General features: G+C 43.8%; 1 protein-coding gene across 3 annotated transcripts in view; it reads right to left on the bottom strand.

The window, feature by feature from the left end:
- The window catches only part of LOC115092110 (WD repeat-containing protein 64-like), a 131,492-nt gene that overhangs the window by 9,884 nt on the left and 98,520 nt on the right, over positions 1-23,088 (bottom strand). For all 3 annotated transcript variants that reach the window (XM_029602647.1, XM_029602648.1, XM_029602649.1), the window contains 7 exons: positions 20,569-20,722; positions 19,991-20,083; positions 17,979-18,037; positions 15,896-16,037; positions 10,478-10,517; positions 8,352-8,440; positions 7,663-7,853 (listed from right to left, as the gene is read on the bottom strand). In XM_029602647.1, coding sequence (XP_029458507.1) covers positions 7,663-7,853; positions 8,352-8,440; positions 10,478-10,517; positions 15,896-16,037; positions 17,979-18,037; positions 19,991-20,083; positions 20,569-20,722 — 768 coding nt within the window. The remainder of the gene's footprint in view (positions 1-7,662; positions 7,854-8,351; positions 8,441-10,477; positions 10,518-15,895; positions 16,038-17,978; positions 18,038-19,990; positions 20,084-20,568; positions 20,723-23,088) is intronic.

Genomic DNA, 23,088 nt, shown 5'->3' with positions numbered 1-23,088 from the left:
TCTGTAAGCAGTAATGGAAGATGAAACTGCTCTGAAATAGGATTCCACTGGGATAGCAATGCTTTCTGTAGAGGTCTCATATGAGAAAACAGCCACGTGACCAGCTCCAAGGTCAAGGCCATGGAACTGAGGACCTGCAAGTAATCCCAGACCCTGGGCACGCGGGTCTCCAACGCTTGTAGCTTGAGAATTCGCTCCTCCATGAGAAAGACCTTGCCCACAAGGGTATCAAATCACGTGCCCAAGAAATTCAGAACCTGTGAAGGCGAAAGGTGGATCTTGGACAGGTTCACAATCCAATCCAAGGATCTCAAGCTGTGTAATACCACTTCCACCGCCTTTCTGCAAAGCCCTCCAACTTCACTCGAATGAGCCAATCGTCCAGATATGGATGCACCAGTAACCCAGCCTTTCTGAGGGCTGCCGCTACCACCACCATTACCTTGGTAAAAGTCCTCTGAGCAGTGGCTAGACCAAACGGGAGAGCACAAAACTGAAAATGCTTCCGGAGGATCATGAACCTGAGGTATCTCTGATGATCCCAGCGAATCCCAATGTGCAAATATGCCTCTGTAAGATGCAGGAAAGCCAAACTCTCCACTTCACACCACCGTTATGACAGACCTGACAGTCTCCATCCTGAAACGGGGGACCTTGAAGGCCGCGTTTACCTTCTTCAAGTCTAGGATTGGATGAAATGTCCCTTCCTTCTTCAGCACCACAAAATAAATGGAGTACCTTCCCATCCTCCTCTCCTCCTGGGGGATGGTAACGATGGCCCTCAGAATTCTTAGCCTTTAGATGGTCTGTTGAATGATAAGTTTCTTTGCTGGAGAAGCACGAGGGGATACCATGAATAGGCTTCTTAGCAGCCAAGCAAATTCTAAAGTGTAGCCTTGTTCTATCACGCTTAGAACCCACTGGTCTGATGTGATCTTGACCCACTCCTCATAAAAAAGAGTTAACCGACCCCCGATGGCTGGGACTAAGGAGTGGGCCAGCCTTGCTTCATTGTGCAGATTTGGCTCTGCTAGGCCCTTGGCCAGAGCCTTCTTGGATCGCTCTGCATCCACGAAAGGACTGGGACCAGGACTGAAATCTCTCCGAGGCCTGCCTCTGGCCTGCGCACAGAGCCCTGCGCTGATGGAAATACCATTGGCCTCAAAAGTAAGAGCGAACCTGCATAAAACCTTTTGACCCTTTAGGCTTGTCTTCCAGTAGCTTGTGCACCTTATTATCTCCGAGCTGCTTTATCAACTACTCCAAATCCTCTTCATAAAGGAGTTTGACCTTAAAAGGAAGTGCTCCAAGCTGAGTCTTTGATGATATGTCCACTGACCAGTTCTGTAACCACAAGAATCTTCTAGCTGATACCACAGAGACCATTGTCCTAGAAGAGGTGCGAATAAGATCATATAAGGTGTCAGCATCATAAGCTACCGTTGCTTCTAAGTACTCCACTTGTTCTGATTCCTGGGGTGAGAGATCCCTGGCACGCTGTAGCTGTTGCACCCATGTCAGGCTTGCCCCAAGCATAACACTGCTGCACACTGAAGCACGGATGCCCAGAACAGAGACTTAAAAAATATTTTTGAGGTACACCTCAAGCTTCCTGTCCTGCAGATCCTTCAGAGCTGCCACCTCAGCTACTGAAATGGTGATTCTTTTGGTGACTGCCAACACAGAAAGCATCCACCTTCAGCACTTTCAAGAGCTCCAGGGTCTCCTCAAGCAAGGGATAAAGCTTATCCATAGCTCTGGTAACCTTAAGACCAGTCTCCGAAGTGTCCCACTCCCTGACCATCAACTGCTTAATCATTCTATGGAAAGGAAAAGTCCTGGCTGGGCCTCTCAAACCAGCTATGGTCCTGGCTCGGCTCCTCCTGTGGGATCGCTATTCCCAGCTCTGCCAGGACATGCAGGATCAGAGAACCCAGCTCCTCTCTCTGAAACAGGCGAATGACCTTCAGATCATCCCCTTCCATAGGGGGAATCTTCCCTGACTTCTCCTCCTGATCCGGGCCACTGTTGGGAGGAGGGTCACTGAAAGGAACATCCCCCGAAGGAAGCCCCTGGTTGGACTCTTCAGAGGAAAGGTTATCTGCAGCCATCTGCGCCACTGGACCTCTGAATATACGAATCCTTTAGCCCCCGGCATCTCTGACAACCTGGGCAACTTTGTGGGTGGGCCCCCAGGAGCCCTGCTCTCCCAGGAGCCCTGCCCCTGGGAGAGCAAATCCTCTTGCCTCTACTGGCCATATAAGCCTCATGCAATAAAAGAATAAAATCTGGGGAAAATTGAGTAGGACCTCACAAATTCCCTCCCAGGGGATCAGGGTCCACCTTGGATGCCCCTCTAAGGCCTCCTGGGCCTCCTCTGGGCTTGAATCCGCCAGCGACAGAGCTGGCAGGAGATCCCCGTCCCCTGCCACTCTCTCTTCAGCAGCCGCAAAAGTTTTCAAGATGGCCACCATTCCCACGCTTAATGAGCATGGGTCATCCGTGCCCTGCTGAGCAGCCGGTGAGCTACCAGGGTCACGCTGCTTGGAGGATGCCACCAGAGATCCCTGTGACGAGCCCTCCCCACCGGAGAGGCAATGGGAACATCAGCCATGTTTAGAAAGCCACACACCTTGCTCTCCACATGCGGAGCAGCAGCTTACACGCGGCTGAGATCGAGCTACAGGCGCCGGCACTATCAAAAAGAGGATCAGGAACTGCAGGACCGAAGTGGCTTGTACTCTCTACCTCAGTCTGCTCCCAGTGACGGGGTGAGCGCCAAAAAGCACCGGCAACCGCTTCAGTGCTGCAAACTGCCTTGCCTGTTTCTCGCTTCTTTATTTGTTTAATTTTTTTTTTTTTAAACTTTACCAACAAGAAAGAAAGAAAGAAAGGGACTACTTTCCTGAAGAATGGTTGCAAAGGCTTCCCACAATCCTCGCTGAAGGAGAGGGAACTGGACCATCAGCTGTCACCCCTGGCATCTCAGAGAGCAAAATTGGGGTTTCCAATCCCTGCTCGTTCGCAACTTGCTACCAGGCCTGATGATCCCACCAGGACCTGACAACCTCTTTGGAGGAAATTCTCAACTTTTTTTTTTCTTTTTTTGCTCAGGTATGGAACTGCAGGTTTTGCACTACCTCCATCTACTGTAAACAGAGAAATACTGAGGAGATGCAGGCGGCACACCAGGTTAAGAGGTGATGCCTGTGAAGCTTTCTCTGTCTCCATCTACTGGAAGGGAGGCAAAACCCAGGAGTCTGGTCTGATCTGGGTGTGTACAGGGAACAGCAGTTGGATATACTGAAGCAGTAGTAAAATTGGATGGTATTTAAATACTGAATGGAAATTGGAAAACTGGGACTTGGGGACAGCAAGAGGACTAGTCAAGTGACAGTCCTCTGCAATTCCTAGGAAGGAGCAGACAGGAAACGAGAGAGGGAGGTAGAAAACCACTTGGAAGGTCATGTGTACAAGTAGTTGAAGTCTATCCAATAAATTCATTGGTCTAGGAGCCAGGTCATGGAAGAAGAGGACATTGATGTGATTGCAATAACTAAATTATGGTTCCATGATAATCACTTAGGACTTGGAAGCAGATACTCCAGGCTATTCTCTGGAGATGTGATGTCACTTGAAAATGACAGGGAAACAAAGGTCTGGTTACAGGACAGGTTGCAACACTGAAACGACTCTGGTGGCGTTAATGAAGGAGATCAGGTTGAAGGCAGAGTCGGGAAAAAGATGCTTTTTTGATTACTTTGGATATGAGCACTGCCTTTGACTCCATCAATCATGGCTTATGATTATGATGCTTGCAAGAACTGGGATTGGAGGGATATTTTTTTAAATGGTTTTATTCAAATGCAACTAAACATTCTTTATAAGTTAGTAGGAACAATGGCACATCGGCTTTCCATTCATTGTCATCTGGAGTCCCTCAGGGTTCCATTTTAGTGCTGATTTTATTTAATCTTTATCTTGCTCCTTTAGCTACTTTAATTCAGGATCTGGTTTTAGTGGATATTTTTATGTTGATGATATCCAGTTTGTGGCATTTATAGATTCAAAAATGGTTATTATTGGTCTACCCTTAATTCTTGTTTGGCTGCATTTGCAGGTTGGTTAAAAGAATATTTATTTTTTTATTTTTTTATTTGTTTGTTTTTATATACCGATATTCGATCGAGATATCACATCGGTTTACATGTAACTGAACAGAAATAAGGCAGAAGCTGCTTATTTTACATGGTAACATTGTAACTTAAAAAATAATTTAGGAAGATAAATTTACATATTAACTTTGAAAGGTTAATTTACATACAGGTCTATCCAGTACCGAGCGGTAGGAAGAGCTGCGTTAGTGCCCAGGGCACCCGCGGTTGCCGCACGCACAGTGCAGCTCACCTACCGCTCGATCCTGAACAGTAATTTTATGCAAATGAAAACCGCGTCTAAGAAGGGTCCGTGAAGCCTTAGGCCCGCGCAACCCATTTTACTGGATAGAGCGCCTATACAGTATCCTGGGTGCGCGGGCCTAACGCTTCACGCCACGCTGGTATCTGTCATTTCAAATGTCATTTGAAATGACAGATACCTCTCCCCTCCTCCCGAAGCAAAAAAAAGCGAAAAAAACGTAAAAACAAAAAGTAAGTCGCTTCGCCGCTTTCCCCCAGCCCCCGCTCACCTGCCCCGGCCGCGATCATGGGTGCCGGTCTCCGGGGCAGCTCCAGTCCTCTCCCCTCCTCCCGAAGCGCAAAAAAAAACGCGAAAAAAACTTAAAAGCAAAAAGTAAGTTGCTTCGCCGCTTCACTGTCAGTCTCTTCTTCCCTCCTCCCGGAGCAAGGCTGCTTTTCGCGCCCTGCTCCGGGAGGAGGGGAGAAGAGACTGACAGCGGCGAAGCAACTTACTTTTTGCAACCCCCGATCGGAGCTCTCCTGCCTCCCGCTGGCGACTTACTTTTTTTGCAGCCGTCCGGCCATCTGGAAGAAGGTATCGTGGCCTCCCGGGGAAAATGGATGCCAGCACGGGGGAAAGCGGCCCCTGTGCATGCAATTGGCTGCTCAAGACGTGACGTCACGACGTTTGGCGTCACGGCATGTGACGTCACGTCTTGAGCAGCCAATTGCATGCACAGGGGCCGCTTTCCCCCGTGCTGGCATCCATCTTCCCCGGGATGCAGGAGGAGGCAGGGGAGCCACGATACCTTCTTCCAGATGGCCGGACGGCTGCAAAAAAAGTGATTAGTCTTTAAGGTTTTGCTCAAAGGGGATCCACAGTATTTGACCTCTCATTAAAGCCCTTATGTGCCTGCACATTCGACAAAAAGCTCCCTCAACTTGAATGCAATACTGTTGAAAATCAGGAAAGAAACCAATTATCTTAAATTTCAAAAGTCTCTGAAATCTTGATGTTTTGCTCAAGCATATGATCTAAGAGCTTCATCCTGTGACCATAAGAGGTTGAGGATATTTTTAAGAGGTCAATATGTATTTAGCTTGTCTTTTCTGTTTTTATAATTATTTTTTTATTACTTTTAGAATATGTATGTATATTGGTTTTTTAATTGATTGTAATGTTTTAAGGATTTGTAAACCACTATGATTATATTGTCTTAGAATAGTGTTTAATCAAGTAAATATCAGTAATAATAATGTTTTCTTTTGATTGTTTTTGCATGCACTGAAATGATTTAGTAAGTGATAAAACAAAATGGAAATAAAAACAAAAACATGTTCTCTGCACATTCTTGCCAGATAGGACAGTATAGATAAAAAGGGAGAGGTGTAGCTTTATATGTTAAGGGCAAAATGATGCAAAGTGAGTTGCTGTGGATTATCTTGAAGAGACTTAAGGGGGGTCTAATATTTATCTAAGTATAATTTATAAGTTGCCATTGTGAGGTGAAGAGATAGATATAGACAGTATGGAAATGATCTACAGGATAGCATGCAAAGGTAAGGGGCTATTAATGGGGGACCTAAATCTTCCAAATGTAGATTGAAGAAGCTGCTGTATCAACTACCTTTTTTGTTACCTATCCACTTGTTAATTGTAAACCGACATGATGCGATATCTATTGTGAATGCCGGTATAGAAAAACTTTAAATAAATAAATAAATAAAAATAACTAAGAAGGATAGTAGAATTCTTACAAGAAGTTTGACCAGCAACCAGTTGAGGAGCCCTCTCGTATTGAAGCCATACTGGAGCAGGTATTGGCAAATGGAGACAATATCACTGAGATTATGGTAGTGGACAATCTTGTCCAGTGATTACTGCACTGTGTGGTTTAATATAAGCAATGGAGCAGAGCCAACTTATACTAGAACAAGGGTCCTACACTTCAGAAGTGCTGACTTTAACGAAATGAATAATTATGTTAAGGAAACCTTATCATGAGTAGGAGATTGAAGAAATACAGAGGAACTATGGAAAGCAATAAAAAGGAGTATTAAAGAGGCAACAAATCATTCTGTCAGGCATGTTAGCATGGGGAAGATAATGAAGAGGCTACTATGGTTCACTCAAATATCGGTGAAAAATTAAGCGCAAAAAAATAGCATTCATGAAATACAGCCACAGAAGGAGAATGACAGGTAGAATTACCAAGAGAAATAAAAGGAGTCAGGAAGGGCAATTAGGTAAAAGCTTAAACAGAAGTGTAGATTACCCAGTCAGTCAAAACAGGGGAGATAACTTTCTTTAGATACATATGAAAAGAGGAAGGCGAAAATGAAAATATTAATTAATGAGGAGGATGAGTTTAGCCACCTAATAAGTTAGGCGGCTAGAATTTAGCCAGAGAAGTTAGGGGTGTAACTGGGAGTTGAGTTAGCCGACTAAGGGGGTCATTTATCAAAGTGCTATATGGCTTTTTCGCATGCGTTAAGGCGTTTTTGCATGCGAAAAGCACCATTAACGCATGCGAAAACACCATAATGCATGGTGCGATGCAAATTAGGAAAAGGAGAGGAGTTTGGGGTGGGATTTCTGGCCATATCACACAGCTTTAATGTGGATTTTAACTACATCTTTTTCATTTGCGTTAAGCCGTGCGATATGGCTTTATCGCACTTTGTGATGTTTTTGCAAATAGCTTTTTCAGGGGAGAGAGAACCTAGCTATAAGGCCCTCATACTAGGTAGGTATTTATACCTCTATATGAGGCCCACCTAGCTACTCAAGGTGAGGTTTAGGTATTAGTGTAGGGGTTAGGGGCCACTTTGACATTCAGAGTGCGACGTACGAACAGAACAGTGCACTCTGGTGAAGATTTGATGACCTTCGGAGTGAGGAAACTCACCCAAAGAAGAGATTTGTGCAATGTTCTCTTAATCTAGCTGATGTTACCCAGGTAGAGAGTCCATCAAGTTAGGCTGAGAGAACATTGCACAAATCTCATCTTTGTGAAAAAGTTATCGCAATTTGTGCTAATATCTATGCGAAGCGCTAAGACAGCGCACTTTGTGAGAAACAGCCTATTACCACGCCCATTTTCCTATCACATGTGATATTTAGTGCATTTTGATAAATCCAGGCCTAACTTAACTAGCTAATTACACCATTCAAAGTTAGCTGGGTGACTTGCCAGCTAAGTCTGATTGGGCCATTGGGGTTCAAGTATAAAAAGAAAACCACTGGTTTAACCAGTGTACCAACCTTTGTACTGGATTTTTCCTCTGAAGTATCCTTTTGATCTGCATTGATGATCTGTAGAAGTGAAGAATCACCTTCCAGCACTGGATGGACAGGCATGCTCTCAGGATCTATTAGAATTTCAAAGGGAACCATGGGGTGTTTCCAGGAGGCAGGGGTAAAAATTTCCCAAGGTTCTCTCTGGCCAAATGTCCCTGGGAAGAGCAAAATATCAACAACAATACAAGAAGATTTTCTTGAATGGCAGACAATAAGCCAATATAAATTGGTGATGAAAACAGTGATAATTAGAAACACATTAAAGACAATCGTTTAACAGCAGATTCCTTACATAAATCACCAGAGTAACATCTTCTGACTAAAGGTATAAAGCTACAGTTCCCTTGAAGGTTATTCATCACAATCCACAAATTAATATTATAAAGTCAGTGTTTCTTCTTCACAGCAGAGCTGAGCTGGTGCTACCACTGCAACCCCAGAATTTTATCTGAAGAATGAATACCTCATTTAGTATCATAAGTAGATTTTTGGATTTAGGTGGTATAGCAAGTTGAGCAAATAAATAAATAAGATTTCAAATATGGCAACTCTGAGTGCCACAAGGTGGCCAAACATTGTATTTTAATAACAATGGTATAATAGTATAAATTATAAATCATGCACTTTATTAATCATTTTTCTAAATTATTTACCTATGAACTCTCCAATCATACTCCATAGACGGACTGTGCAATCAGTGGATGATGACAATAAGACATTATCTTCTTCCACCAGCTCCAATCTATCAAAATAGGAAGTACTGGTCAGATAACATTTGAGTTCATTATAAATTATTTCATGAAGGTAGGTATCTGGATCAGACAGTGGAACTGCCTACATGGCACTGTAAGGACAGAGCAGCACTGTCTGTAGAGTGGGAGCAGCCCAGAGAAGCAGAGAACTCTCCTGGGGACACAGAAAATCTAGATGAAACCCAGAGAGTTCCCAGGTATTCCATCTACCAAACTCTCCTTTTTATATTCCTCCTTATCTACATTCTCCTACTCTCCCCTAGTCTGGTTTCTACCCAGTCTGTTTTCTTCCTCGTGTTCCCTGCTCCAGTTCCCATGCCTTCCCACTTACTGATCCTTTTTTTCATTTGATTTATTCCTATCCACCTTTAAATCTCATCTTAAAATTGCTCTTTTCACAGAGACTTTTAGCCTGCACTGCATAAATGCCAACTGGCTCCATTTTTTCAGGATACATTAATCCAGTCCTGGTTTTATCACATTGCGTGCATGGGCTTTTAGTTCTTCTTTCCCTATTGATCACCCCATAAAAAGTGGCATACAAGTCCATGTATGCAGTGGGATACAACCAATACTGGAGCAGCCTGCCCTGAGAAAATGGAGCCAGCTGTCGTTCTCTCTCTGTCTACTTTTGATGGACTTTGTATGTGGAATGGATTTATACCACTGGTATCTATTCATGATATACACTGGAGAATAGAACTGCATAACTAAACAACACTAATAGCAGAAAGGAATGATGTGAACTGGTTAGTGCAAAGTTTAAGTTGTAATAGAAAAAAAACATGTCAAGTGGTTTACATATAAACATAAATAGCAAAACGTACATATAAAACTAATAAGATAATGCAATGCAAACAAAACAATTTATCTGAAATCAATCTGACTGTACTGATCTGCTGCCTTCCATGTATTCAGAATTCTAAATCAGATTCATAGGAACAATTTCCTGATGAGTGGAATAGCATAAGCAGTTGATATATTGTAGAACACCCTATCGATAGTCATGCTTATGCAATCCACATGCAGATGGCCCCAACATGATAGGCTGCTGACATGTACAGGTCATGTCTCCATTACTGACCACCTGGCATGGCCATGCTACTGCTTTGTTCACCAATTAAAACTGGGCCTGGTCAACAAAGCATAGTGCAAAGGGAAAGAAATTACCGTATTTTTCGCCCCATAAGATGCACCTGACCATAAGATGCATCTAGGATTCAGAGGGGGAAAATTTAAAAAAAAAAAAGTGTGCTAAACCGGCTCTGTCCCCGGGCGTCTGTGCATCTTATGGAGCAAATTAGGGGAGTGCATAACATTTTTTTTTCTCCCCATTTTGTTTTCGGGTCTGGGGAGGGCCATTTCGGTCCATTCCCCAGATCAGAAAACTTTTGTATTTCTATTTCTGTGGGGAAACCCCCCCCCCCCCCCCATCCCAACCCGTTAAATTAATTAACAACCCCCCACCCTCCTAACCCCCCCATGAGACCTGCCAAATTAATTAAATACAACCCCCCCCCAAGACCTGCCAAAAGTCCCTGGTGGTCCAGCAGGGGTCCAGGAGAGGTCCGGGAGCAATCTCCTGGACTTGGGCCGTCGGCTGCCAGTAATCAAAATGGCGCCGACGGCCCTTTGCCCTTACTATGTCACTGGGGTCGACCAATGGCAGCAGTAGCCCTGTGACATAGTAAGGGCAAAGGGCCGTCGGCGCCATTTTGATTACTGGCAGCCGACGGCCCAAGTCCAGGAGAACGCTTCTGGACCACTCCTGGACCACCAGGGACCACCAGGGACTTTTGGCAGGTCTTGGGGGGGGGGGGTCAGGAGGGTGGGGGGTTGTAGTAAATTAATTTGGCAGGTCTGGGGGGGGTCAGGAGGGGGGGTTGTTAGAGTTTTGGGGGTTTTTTTATATTCGCTCCATAAGACGCACAGACATTTCCCCCCCACTTTTGAGGGAAAAAAAGTGCGTCTTATGGAGCGAAAAATACGGTAATTAAAAGGCATGAAATAAATAAGACATTACTCACGATGTTACGATGTTAATATGTGCTCTCCAGTAATTCATAGCTATAGTAAGATACAAAAAGAAGAATTAAAGAGAAATATACAATGGCAAGAAATCATGAAGTCAACAAGTAAATTATAACGGTTATGTACCATAAGGAGTCGATATTCAATCGTTTAAAATGGTTAAACTATTGTAAAAAACAAATTTAACAAACTTATAAACAGACATAGTTTAATGGACAAAGCCAACTCGGATTTAGCCAAGGGATGACTTGCCTCACCAATCTGTTACAATTCTTTGAAGGCCTGATTAAACATTTGGATAAAGATGAGCCAGTTAATTTAGAGTTTGACAAAATACCTCATGACAGGTTTGAGGAAATTAAAGAGAGTCATGAGATAGGAGGCAGAAGTGCAGAGTCATGCATATGGGGAGTGGAAATCCAAAAGAATTGTATCTGATGGAAGGTGAAGGACTGATGTGCACGGAGCAGGAGAGAGACCTTGGGATGATAGTGTCTAACGATCTGAAGTCAGCGAAACAATGTGACAAGGCGATAGCTAAAGCCAGAAGAATGCTGGGCTGCATAGAGAGAGGAATATCTAGTAAGAGAAAGGAAGTGATGATTCCCTTTTACAGGGCCTTGGTGAGGCCCCACTTGGAGTACTGTGTTCAGTTCTGGAGACCGTATCTCCAAAGGGACAGAGACAGGATGGAGGCGGTCCAGAGAAGGGCAACCAAAAAGCTGGATGGTCTTCATAAAATGACTTATGAGGCGAGATTAAAGAACCTAAATATGTACACCCTGGAGGAGAGGAGGAGCAGAGGTGATATGATACAGACTTTCAGATACTTGAAAGGTTTTAATGATTCATGCTCAACAACAAACCTTTTACAATGGAAAAAAAATTAGTAGAACAGGGGTCACAATTTGAAGCTCCAGGGAGGAAGACTCAGAACCAATGTCAGGAAGTATTTCTTCACGGAGAGGGTGGTGGATGCCTGGAATGCCCTTCCGGAGGAAGTGGTGAAGACTAAAACTGTGAAAGATTTCAAAGTGGCATGGGATAAACACTGTAGATCCATAAAGGCTATAGGATGGGAATGAAGAGTAGAGCCATGGGGGTGACTTGCTGGAATGTTAACTACTACCTGGTGATTACTACCCTTACTCAAAAAATCCCTTGCACGGTTAATGCAACCCCAACATTGCTCTCTGCTTCAACAGCAAAGAGAAATGTGAAAAAGAGGATTTGCATTCAGATAACAACCAAAAAGGACTGAACTTCACAATCTGGGTACCCAAATAAGCTTGGGGGTAGCTTGCTTATTACGGCAGTTACTACCCTAAACCAATTAAGCCTGATACATCACTTTGAATGCATATACAGCAGCGGTTCTCAACCTGTGGGTCGCGACCCCGGCGGGGGTCGAACGACCAAAACACAGGGGTCGCCTAAAGCAGGGGTCCCCAACCACCGGTCCGCGGACCAGTACCGGGCCGTTGGGGTTTTTTGCCGGTCCGCGGCGCCGCGGCTGCTGCGGGGAGGCGGGGTGAAGCTGGAGACCTGCCTCCTCCAACCCCAAAAGGGAAGAGACATGGCCCAAAAAGCTAGCGCGTCGCAGTGAAGTATGTTGCTGGAGCCGCCCAGGCAGGAAGGAGGTGTATCAGCCACTGCAGGTGCTCCTCCTACTTCCTTCCTGCCCCGGAAGACAAATGTTGCCGGAACCGCACGGGCAGGAAGGAGGAGGCGCGTCAGCCGCGTGGGTAGAAGAGGCGCGTCAGCCGCGTGGGTAGAAGAGGCCCTTCAGCCACGTGCAGAAGAGGCGCTTCAGCCGCGTGCAGAAGAGGAGCAGCGGGGCCGGGAAGACTAGGGCCGCTGCTGTTAATCCACCCTAGGGTGGATTAACATCTTCAGATAAGTCGGGACTTTGAAATTACATTGAAGGAGGCATTGAAACTTTATAAATAATATTTAAAAAATTGGTTTTAAGGGATAAAAAAATTGTGTTGCAGTTTTCACTAGGGTTTGCACAGAAATTGAAAAAACCCATAGGTGGAGGAGGATTGGTTGATGATTATACTTGAAAATCTAACAGACCTTATGTTGGGCTGAGAAATTTATATATGAAACCCTTCCTCTACCTTTTCAAAAATTTTGTTGTTGAATTATAGGGTAACGTGCAAGTGTTTCATGACACATTGCAGTTCTCCTTTTAAACCAACATTTAAATGAAGACTCGATTGTGAGCAAAGAATCATTTTTGACACTTGGTAACAAATTAAAATTCACCGGGGGTTTGTTTATATATCAGATAATAAATAAGTATGCACTAAAATCCAACCCCATCCATAACCCCGCCCCCATATGACCAAAGCCCCGCCCTCGCCCCACCCTCGCAGGGCGAGGGCGGGGCGAGGGGTCACCGCAACATGAGAAACTGTATTTCGGGGTCACGGCATTAGAAAGGTTGAGAACCACTGATATACAGCGTTGCTCTCTGCTTCTACGGCAGGGAGAAATGTGGAAAAAAGGATTAGCATTCAGACAACAACCAACAAGGACTGAACTTCATAATCTGGGTAAACAAATAAGCATGGGGTTAGCTTGCTTATTACGGCAGTTACTACCCTAAACCAATTAAGCCTGATACATCACTTTGAATACATATACAGTGCTGCTCTCTGCTTCTACGGCAAGGGGAAAAGTGGAAAACAGGATTTACATTCAGGCAATAACCAACAAGGCATCGATCTGTGCAATCTGGGTAAACAAGCATCAGGGTAACTTGCTTGATGCGGCTGTTACAACCCTTAACCATAAGCCTTATGCTCACCTTTGATGCAACTCCAACATTACTCTCTCATCAATGACAGGAAATGGCAGGAAATTTGAATCAAACAGTTACCAACAAGAGCCCTGAAGTTGGTGGTTGGTGAAACCTATAAGTATGGGAAAATAAGTGTGGAAGCTTGCTGGGCAGACTAGATGGGCCGATTGGTCTTTTTCTGCCGTCATTTCTAGGTTTCTATGTAATGTTTTAATGTTAAACTGGTTAAAAGATAGAAAACAGAGAGTAGGGCTAAATAGTCAATTTTCAAAGTGGAGAAGGATGAATAGAGGAGTGTCCCAGGGATCTGTACTGGGACCACTGCTTTTTAACATATTTATAAATGAACTAGAGATGGGAACAACAAGCAAGGTGATCAGATTTTCAGATGATACAATTTTCAAAGTTGTTAAATCACAAGAGGACTGTTGTGATTCTGTTGTTATGCAGCCTCCCAAACACCAGAGGCCTTTGGGGAGCTGCTCTTACCCTCTTTCTACTCATAGTCACTGTATCCCATGACTCAGCAGGGTCCAGACTATTTAACCCTGCCTCTGGTTATGCTCAGGGCCTTGTCATTGAGGCTCCCTGCTTGGTCCAACATCTCTGAATGCTCTGTGGCTTCCCTAAACCTTTTTTTTCCCAAATTTGCTCTGTGGCTTTCCCAAGCCTCCTGCTTTTGCCTTGGTCAGTGGCCTCCCTAGGCCTTTTTGTCTGGTCAACTCCTTTGTCTTATCTGTCCTGGCCTACTCCGGTGTTCCAGTGTCCCAGCCTGCTTCATGTGCCACGCCTCCCTGTATCCAGTTTCAGACTCCAGTTCCATGCCTGCCCTTGGTTCCAGCCTTGCCTTGGCTCCAGACTCCAGTCCAAGCCCTTGTCTAAGTCCTGCCAGCCACCAGAACCCAAGGGCTCAACCTTGGTATAAGCCGAAGATTCCCTAGCTTAGTTATGTCTTGCCCTGTAGCCCTGGGCTGTTTCTGTGGGGAGTTCCCCATCCTAGCTGGATCCTCAACAACAAGAACTTTGTGAAATTGCAAGAAGATGGGCAAGTAAGCATGTAAATAGCAGATTACATTTAATATGGCAAGTGCAAAGTGATGTATATATTGAAAAGCAACCCAAATTATACCCACACAATGCAAGGTTTGACATTGGCAGTTACCACACAGGAAAAGGATCTAGGATCCATCATCAGGGATAATATGTTGAAATCCTCTGCTCAGTGGGCAGCAGCAGCCAAGAAAGCAAATATAATGCTAGGTATTATTAGGAAAGGAATGGAGAATAAAACAGAATATTATAATGCCTCTATCGCTCCATGGTGCGACTGCATCTTGAGTATTCTGTACAATTGTTATCATCTCAAAAAGGATATAGCTGAATTAGAAAAGATACTGAGAAGTGCAACCAAAATGATAAAGGGCTTTTTAGCTTGGAGAAGAGATGGCGGAGGGAAGATATGACAGAGGTCTAAAAAATAATCAGAGTGGAATGAGTAATTGTGAATCGGTTGTTTACTCTTTCAAAAAGTACAAAGCTAGGGGACACACAATGAAGTTACTATGTAATACATTTAAAACAAATAGAAGAAAATATTTTTTACTCTGCATATTTTACCACACGTGGTAAAATATGTTAGTATAGCTGGGTTAAAAAAGGTTTGGACAAATTCCTGGAAGAAAAATCCATAAACCATTCTTAAGGTGAAGTTGGGGATATCAACTACTTATCCCTAGGAATCTTTTGGGATTCTACCAGATACTTGGGACCTGGATTGGCCACTGTTGAAAACAGGATGCTGGGCTTGATGGACCTTTGGTCTGACCCAGTATGGCAAATTTTATGTTCTTATCATCAGTTTCTCTCATCTCCTTCCTTTGCATTCTGATTAAGGGTCTCTAATACACAGGGGGGCCTGGAAGATTGAACCCTTCAGTGTCTCAAACATAGGACCGTCCTTTAGGTAGGGTGAGCTGGACAGGCACCTAGGGTTCCGGGACACCAGAAGTGCCTCATTAATATGCTCCTGGGTCCAGGTTTGCTGCAAAGATTTTTTTGGGTTGATCCTTTTGTGTATGTATGTATACAGTTGTGCTCATACAAATTCTGCCAGGGGTAGAAAATGTAAGATGTCGCATTTAAAAAAAACCCCCCACGAATGATCAGACAAAACACATCTGTTATTTTTAATGTGTTTCAAATTAAACTATTATGCATCACAGAATAGCGCAATCATTAAATAAATCGGGGGGGGGAACGACTTAAACATATACTTCAGATTTTTGAAACTATGTACGTAAGCATACATGCACAAAGTTGCACGTCCTCCCAAGCAAGTGTAATTCTGTGCATGTATGTTGACACCAGTTACACGCCCGCCCGTGGATTTATCCACATCAAATCTGCTTTAAAAATTCTAGCTAAAATCTGCAGGTAAAAAGTACCTGCAGACTTTATGTGGGCTGTTTGAGAATAACCCTCCCTAGGTATTATGAGCCTTTGTTGTAGCTCTGCCGGAATGCCATTGTCAAGCAGGATTCCAGATGCTTAAAATTTCAATATCCATAGGCATTCTAAACTGTTTTAATTTTTATGATAAACCTACTTTTCGGTGGTCCTTGTTCTGGTCCCAGAAAGGCATAATCTTGGACATCATAGACATAGACATAGCCAGCATGGTCTGCTACATAGAGTAATGTGTCATCTGCACTGACAACAATGCTACTGATCTGGGATTCCACGCGAGACTACAAATAAATAATATTTCACAGCAGTAGCATACACAACTCAATTCAGACATCAGAAAACAGAACAGTAAGTTTTTACTAACGTAAAAGCCATTTGCTTTCCAGTAAACTGCAGGCATAAAGATAATTTTCAAAAATGCCTTTTGCAGATCAGTGCAAGGTTAATCTTACCCGCATAATTTTAGGTGAGTTTTAAAACACACACTTTGAAAAAAAGACCCCGTAAGCAGACCTTCCCATGTAACTCCTTAGTTGCCAGGATGCCCCTCCCTCCTGAACTCGGATCGTAAGATACAATTTCCCTTCCTTCATCTGCTGAGGGTGGGGAGGAGGACACTAGACTGCCAGTCTTCTTTCTGGAAGTGCAGGGTGAGAAGACATCACTGTCTCTGGTAGGGGACAAAGATTCTATCCTTGGATTGGGGTTTGGATCCAGTAGAAGGGTGGGCCGGGAGAGGGGTCTGGGTCCAGTCACAAAAGCTTATCTTTAGCTTGGGATTTGGAGTGGGAGGATAGGGAAGCAGAACCTGCTTGCATAGATCTGTGTCACCTTGAGGGATGGTACAAATCTATGCATGCGAACTATGCTTTTTGAAAAACAAGTGTATGCAAATAGTTTTCTCCCCCTCCCCCCCCCCCCCCCCACCACATTACAACCATGGGAACCCCCTTTTTTTTTTTTAGCAACTAAATATAAAACTTAATTGTGAAAGGAAGCTCAGTGTCTAACTCCACAGTTAGGTGTCTAGTTCCCTTTGAATCCTCAAAAGATTTATTGTAAAAAAAAAGTAATTACTTTTGTTGGTCCTGAATATATCCAGAGTAGATATTATCCACTTAGGGGTAGATTTTATAACATGCGTGTGCCATGTTAAAAGAGAGGTGGTAACTGCATGGATCAGCCTCCCAGGGCAGGTGCTAGAGTCAAGGACATTATCTGAATTCAAGAACGCATGGGACCAGCATAGGGGATCTCTGAGGGAGTGGCAGCGATTGTAGAGCTGAGTAATTGGTGTGGGTATGCAGGATGTATGCCATCACATTTCTATGTTAAAAATGCAGCCCAGAAGCTCTCCATATCTCATAATACCGCTCCTAACTCCAAAAAACCCTTTACGTTTTTAAGATGGACCCTGTTCTTAAGCAGGTACTACATTACCCGTTTTGCTACTATATGCATGACCTTTATTGTAACTTTACATGCATAGTTGATCTCTTGATGACATTAACACAGTGTCATCAGCTCAAACTAACAAAAAAAAAGCCAAAAAATGTTTGCCCATATTACAGTCATCTTATTGTCTAATTTAACCACAATCTAAACAGTTGATTAGCCCACTCCTTAGGAAATAATGTGCAAAACAGAAACTGAAAATGTGTAGAATACTGTTTATTGGTGAAAGTGCCTGGACAGATAAAAAGGTGATTATCCTAAAGCCAGAGAAAATGATGGGACAGAAAGGTGCAAAGGAAAGTCTGCATTCACTAAGATTACACAAGCAGACGCATTTTGAACTATTTGTAGTGGAAGAGCCGTAATGAGGTGTTTCAGTGCCCAGTATAGACCGGCATATTTGTGCCCCCTCCTCCCCCAAGTCCCACTCAAATCTTCCTCCACCCTTTCCACTGTGATCCCCAGTCCTCATTCTCTTTTTCCCTTCTCCCAAACCCAGATGATTGGAGTAGAGTGGCACCCTTCCTAGTTTGTTCATCCACTGCTGGCTCATACTTGCATTTCAGTCATTTTTCCACCCCCACCGGGCTTTGCATCCTAGTTGGCTGCCCTCTGACCCACCCCTAGCTCTGACGTAGTGGGCAGACAAAGGAGGCAGGGAAGAAGAACTGTATAAGTCTAACAAAGTCATAACCCAAGAGGGCCAAAAATCTTTTATACTGGTCTGAGTCCTTTAAGACGACAATTAAAATATGCTACAAACTTACCGGTCTAAAAGTTGCACGTAGTTGTCCTCCATTAAATAACCTCCAAAAGTTGATGGATCCTTGGAGAAAATGGCACAGGAAAATAACATTAGAAATAAAATGTCAGTATCCTAAATACTGATAAACTCCTTGAGATCTTTTTGGTAGACAAGGAAGTATAAATCACACCAAAAATAGTCAACAATATCCACTGCAAGCGAAATAAGACTATTCTAGAAAACACGTTGTCAAATAGATTCAATAAATTGGAAAATACAGAGAGTTTTTCTAAGAAACTTTTCTAAGAAACATTTTTTTAAATATGGACCTTCATGCCACCTCGCGGATACTGGAGCAAGAATTTTATCTTCCAGTCTTTTCATCGCTCGAGGTACACTTTAATCATTGGTCTGAAGAGCAAATTGAATTTTGAACTTTTTTTTTTTAATTTTTAAGCTTTTAAGTAAAAAGAGATACTTTAAAAATGTTTTAAAAAGTTCAAAATTCAATTTGCTCTTCGGACCAATGATTAAAGTGTACCTCAAGAGGTGAAAAGACTGGAAGACAAAATTCTTACTCCAGTATCCGCGAGGTGGTATGAAGGTCCATATTTCAATATGTTTTTCTTAGAAAAGTTTCTTAGAGACAAGGAAGTTTGCCAGGTGAAACTTAAGATAGGAAATCATTGCAAATTAAGGCCTAGATTAATCAAAATGTTATAATAATGCATGAATAACGCCTGCGGTATGAAAGAGGGGTGTATTTATGGTAATTTTAAAATTACCCACCTTGTGAGGTGCGGTAAAGTTTTCAAAGCTCGCAAAGTGCTGAGAGAGAGAGAGAGAGAGAGAGAGAGAATTTATAAAGCCTGCACAGTATTCAACTATTTATATCGCTATAGGAGGGCCATTTAGTAGCTCGAGGTGAGCTTTTGACTTCAATTGGCGTGAGGAAAGTCTCACAAAGTTGAAATTTCTACTATGTTCTCTCGCCCTAGCTTGATGGCACCCTGTTAAATAAAGAGTCCATCAAGCTACTATGCTATTCGTACATCTCACTCTGCATGTAATACTGGCCCCTAAACCCCAAACCTCCACCAACACCTCACCTGAAGTTATTAGCTGACCCTCCTATAGTCATATAAATAGTTGAATACCATGAAGGCCTCCCCAAAGGCTCTCTCGCGCTCTCTCTCTCCCTCCCCACCCCCAAGCCTAGAAATTGCCGAAATTAAATTTGCAAAATTTATCACAAAGGGGCAACCTGGCGCACACAAATGTACGACCAATTGTATAACATGCGCGCGCAGCCGCACGCATGTTTAAAATCAGGGGTTTGCACGCCGAGCCTGAGGGCTCGGCGTGCAAATTGTGCACACCGAGCCCTCAGGGAGCCCCGCTGGCTTTCCCCGTTCCCCCTGCTTCCCCTCCCTATCTCGCCCCCCAGCCCTAAAGAACCCCCCCCATACCTTTGTTTTGTAAGTAACGCCTGCCGGCCAACTGCCAGTGCGCAATCCCCCTGTGCCGGAGTCCTCAGCCACACCTCCCGGACCGCCCAGCCATGCCCCCAGACCGTCTGCCCTGCCCCACCTATTCAGAAAAGCCCCGGGACATACGCGCGTTGCCAGGTCTTTTGAAAATAGGCCCGGCACGCGTAACCTTTTGAAAATCTGTCGCAAATTGCGTTACGGCCGTTTCGGGCATATCGCACAGCATAACATCAGGAAAAAAGGTGTAGTTATTTCCGGCGTTAAAACTGTGCGATAGCATGCTTTATGCTATTGCACGGTGCGATATTGCCCCTCATTTTAATTAATCCCTCCCCAATCCCGCCCTTTCTAAAAATTTGCATTCGGGCTGTTCGATAATACGATTATCACATGCCGTATGGCATTAATGCATGTGTTAACGCGTTATCGCGTGCGTTAGCACCATAACACATTTTGCTGTATGACCCTATAAGATGTTTGACACAAGGTGAACTTTAATCTATTGCAATGCATCTTAATGCTGTTACTGATCTCAGGTTCCTACCATTAGGTCCATTGGAAATAAGAGAAGCGGCTGACTCAAATTTCAAAGCCCGGCTTTTAAGGAATGCAACCTTGCTAACACTGTTGTCGGCAACTGTGAGGAGAAAAACACAATTTTTCCTTATTTGCTTTCATCAAAATATAGAAATGCAGGAAATAATGTTTTTCAAACACAGAAATTTTAATAAAGAAACTAAAAAGTTATTCTAATTTGTTCCTTTTGTCATTTTTCTTTTGCAATTCTAGCACCGAGGAAGAGATCTGATGTAAGGGAGGATTGAGAACCAAAACAGGCTATGATTGATTGCAGTTAAATACTGAGCAGAAAGAGTCAGTAGGAGGAAACGAGGCATCCGGTGAGGCACTGGAGATAAAACAGGCAGCAAAGCAGTGATACAAAAGGAGAGTTTGAAAATGCTCCGATTTGTTTTGAATTTTCTGCCCACATACTTGCTTTTCTGAAGTTCAGCATTATTTTCCATTCCTCTACATAAGCATCCCAGCTACTCCAGCTCGTTGAAGCGGGACAAACGAAGTAATCTGCCCTTGCTGGAAGCACGACAATTGTTAGGTACTCACATTTTCCAGTGACCCATTTTGGGGTGTTAAGTCGGCAGTAGACATGACCGGACACAATGTTCCAAACAATAATTTCGCCATCATAACTTGAGGTGGCAAGAAAAGAAGGTGGACACTGGGCAACAGACAGAATGTCCTCCTTATGTCCTCGGCTCTGGAAAAAAGGAAAAGCAAGAACAAAAGTAAAGCACTAATTAGTCAAAAAGCTAAAAAAAAAAAAAAAGGATTATACATTGGGGGGGGGGGATTATTTTGGGCTGTATATGCATTTTTTTGTAAACTTTTTATTTATAAAACACACAATTAAGCAACAAACTTGAGATGAAATAACAGTTTATATATAAAGGTAAATAATACAATCTAAACAACATATTCAAAAATAGAAATGAATTATGTAAGATAGGCTACACTCCAACAAAGTCCACTAATGCTGACAGGAACACTTCCACAATCCATGGTAATTACTGAACAGAAAGCAAAACCAGCATAGCTATTCAATAAATAAGGAGAGACTGAAAACGCAGGATACCTGAAGGGAGTAGACACTGAGGGTAAGGCCCGCTCCGACTGAACTATCTTATCATTCAGAAAAAGTTAATTGTTGCCCTTGCTCAAAAAGAAAATAACCATAAGAAACATTTCAATACTTGACATATCATTTAGATAAAAATGTCAACACAAATAAGGCTCCTAATCAATTATTTTATTTATATTCTGCTTTTCGGGCACTTCAAAGCAGATTACATTCAGGGTAGGTAAATAGGAAGATTTACTAAGCCATGATATTTTATTGCCGGAGGCACAAATTATTGTGGGGGTGGTTCCTGCAATAGTTTGCTACTCCCCAAGAAAATATTGTAGCGTTCGCAATGCGTGATTTTTTTTTTTATTGTGGGATGAATGTGTGACAAAAACCCGTATGCCATAATGGGGTCTATTCGTGTGTTGGTGGCCCACCTCGGCTGGGGCTGCCATCATGTTAAAGGGCCCAAGGCCCTAAAATGACTCTCCACCCCCCCCCCCCCCACCCCCAAACCTTTGAAATCACGCCCAGGGATCTGTGCAGACCTCCCACAGAGGCAGCCACGACACCCAACAGGAAAACAAAGTGCTTAAACCATGCGGTAATGACCCAGCCCCTTCCCTAATCTCTCCCCTAGTATCAATAAAGTACCCCAATGACGTCAACCCTTCCATTCAAAAGATCTCCCCCAGCAGCCTCCACACCCTTCTCTTTCACTCCCACCCACTTTGATTCCAAATAGTTAACCACCTCTAGGGTCTAGTGTCCCCCGCCTTGCCATAAAAAAAAAACCCAACACCTGGTGATCTCAGGGGGGTACCCCTGACCCCCACTCCCCATCTCCATCCCCCTTAACTTTCTAAAAGATCGGTGGTGGATAGTAGTAGGGGCCCGGAGCGCCTTCTCACTCCAGGCCTGGTCGATATCATTTTTCAAAATGGCATTGACCCGGCCTTGCCCCTATCATGCAATGGGGCAAAGTCCAGGGACCAGACCTCCTCCTCCCGACATTTAAAAAAAAAAAAAAAAAGAGCCACAGTATCCATTTTCTGTCCTAATCCAGTGCCAAGGATACAATTAAAGTTACTGGACTGGCCAGTATTCCATCAGATTTTTCTGTGGATGCAATTCTGACGAAAATTGCCCTCATGTTTTTTTTTTTTTGTCTCCTCTGCGCATCATTTTAAACAGATCTTACCTGGGTAAAAGTAAGCAATTACATGGGTATAATCAGGGAGCTGCAAGTGTAACACAGGTGCCTTTACCCGTGTCACGAAGAGACAGGGATCGGGGGCAGGGGTTGAGACAATGCTTGGGGATTTCAAATTGATTGGTGATTTACGGTATGGATTCTTTACCTGCTGTAAAGCAAGTGCAAAGGTCCAAGGATACTGATGTACCCGCCCTGCCAAACTAATATCATTGACTTTGAGGAACTCATCCACAAGAAGTCTAAAAAGGTTTTCAGCTGGGAGTAAGACGGTGGGCTGGCAGGACCAACGTTGTTCTTACTAGGATTGCACCTTCAGTTGTTAAACAGTGATTTTCACTCTCTCCTGGTTTCACCAATCCGACACATACATTGCATTTGTAATGGCCCCTCTGGGCACATTACCAGTAGAGCCCTGGGTGCTCCTGCTAATTACAGTAAGTATAGGCTAGTGAAACAGGGAGGCACCTTTCTGTGCACCCCCCTTCCCTTTCAGGCTGCTGGAATTTATAAGCAGCTCTCTCCTGAGAGCTCTAGGGGCAGTGCAGTTGATTTTTGGAGTTAAAGGAGGAGTCTGGAGTTTTTCCCTTATTTTGGATTTTGTGGCCTTCTGTTTGGGCTCAGGTAAATCCTGCCTGGAGTCACACAGGCCGATACAGAAAAACGCGCGGGAGAGCCGGCGAGCGCCCGCTCTCCCGACGCGCGCACAGGCCACTCTCCTGGGCTTGTGATTCAGAAAGCCCAGGATTGTAAATTAAGGCCCGCGGTAAAAGGAGGCGCTAGGGAC

Source organism: Rhinatrema bivittatum, chromosome 5 (genome assembly GCF_901001135.1).
Source record: "Rhinatrema bivittatum chromosome 5, aRhiBiv1.1, whole genome shotgun sequence".
NCBI classification, from domain to species: domain Eukaryota; kingdom Metazoa; phylum Chordata; class Amphibia; order Gymnophiona; family Rhinatrematidae; genus Rhinatrema; species Rhinatrema bivittatum.
Note: the sequence above shows the minus strand (reverse complement) of the source record. Positions and strands in the feature narration are given on the sequence as shown.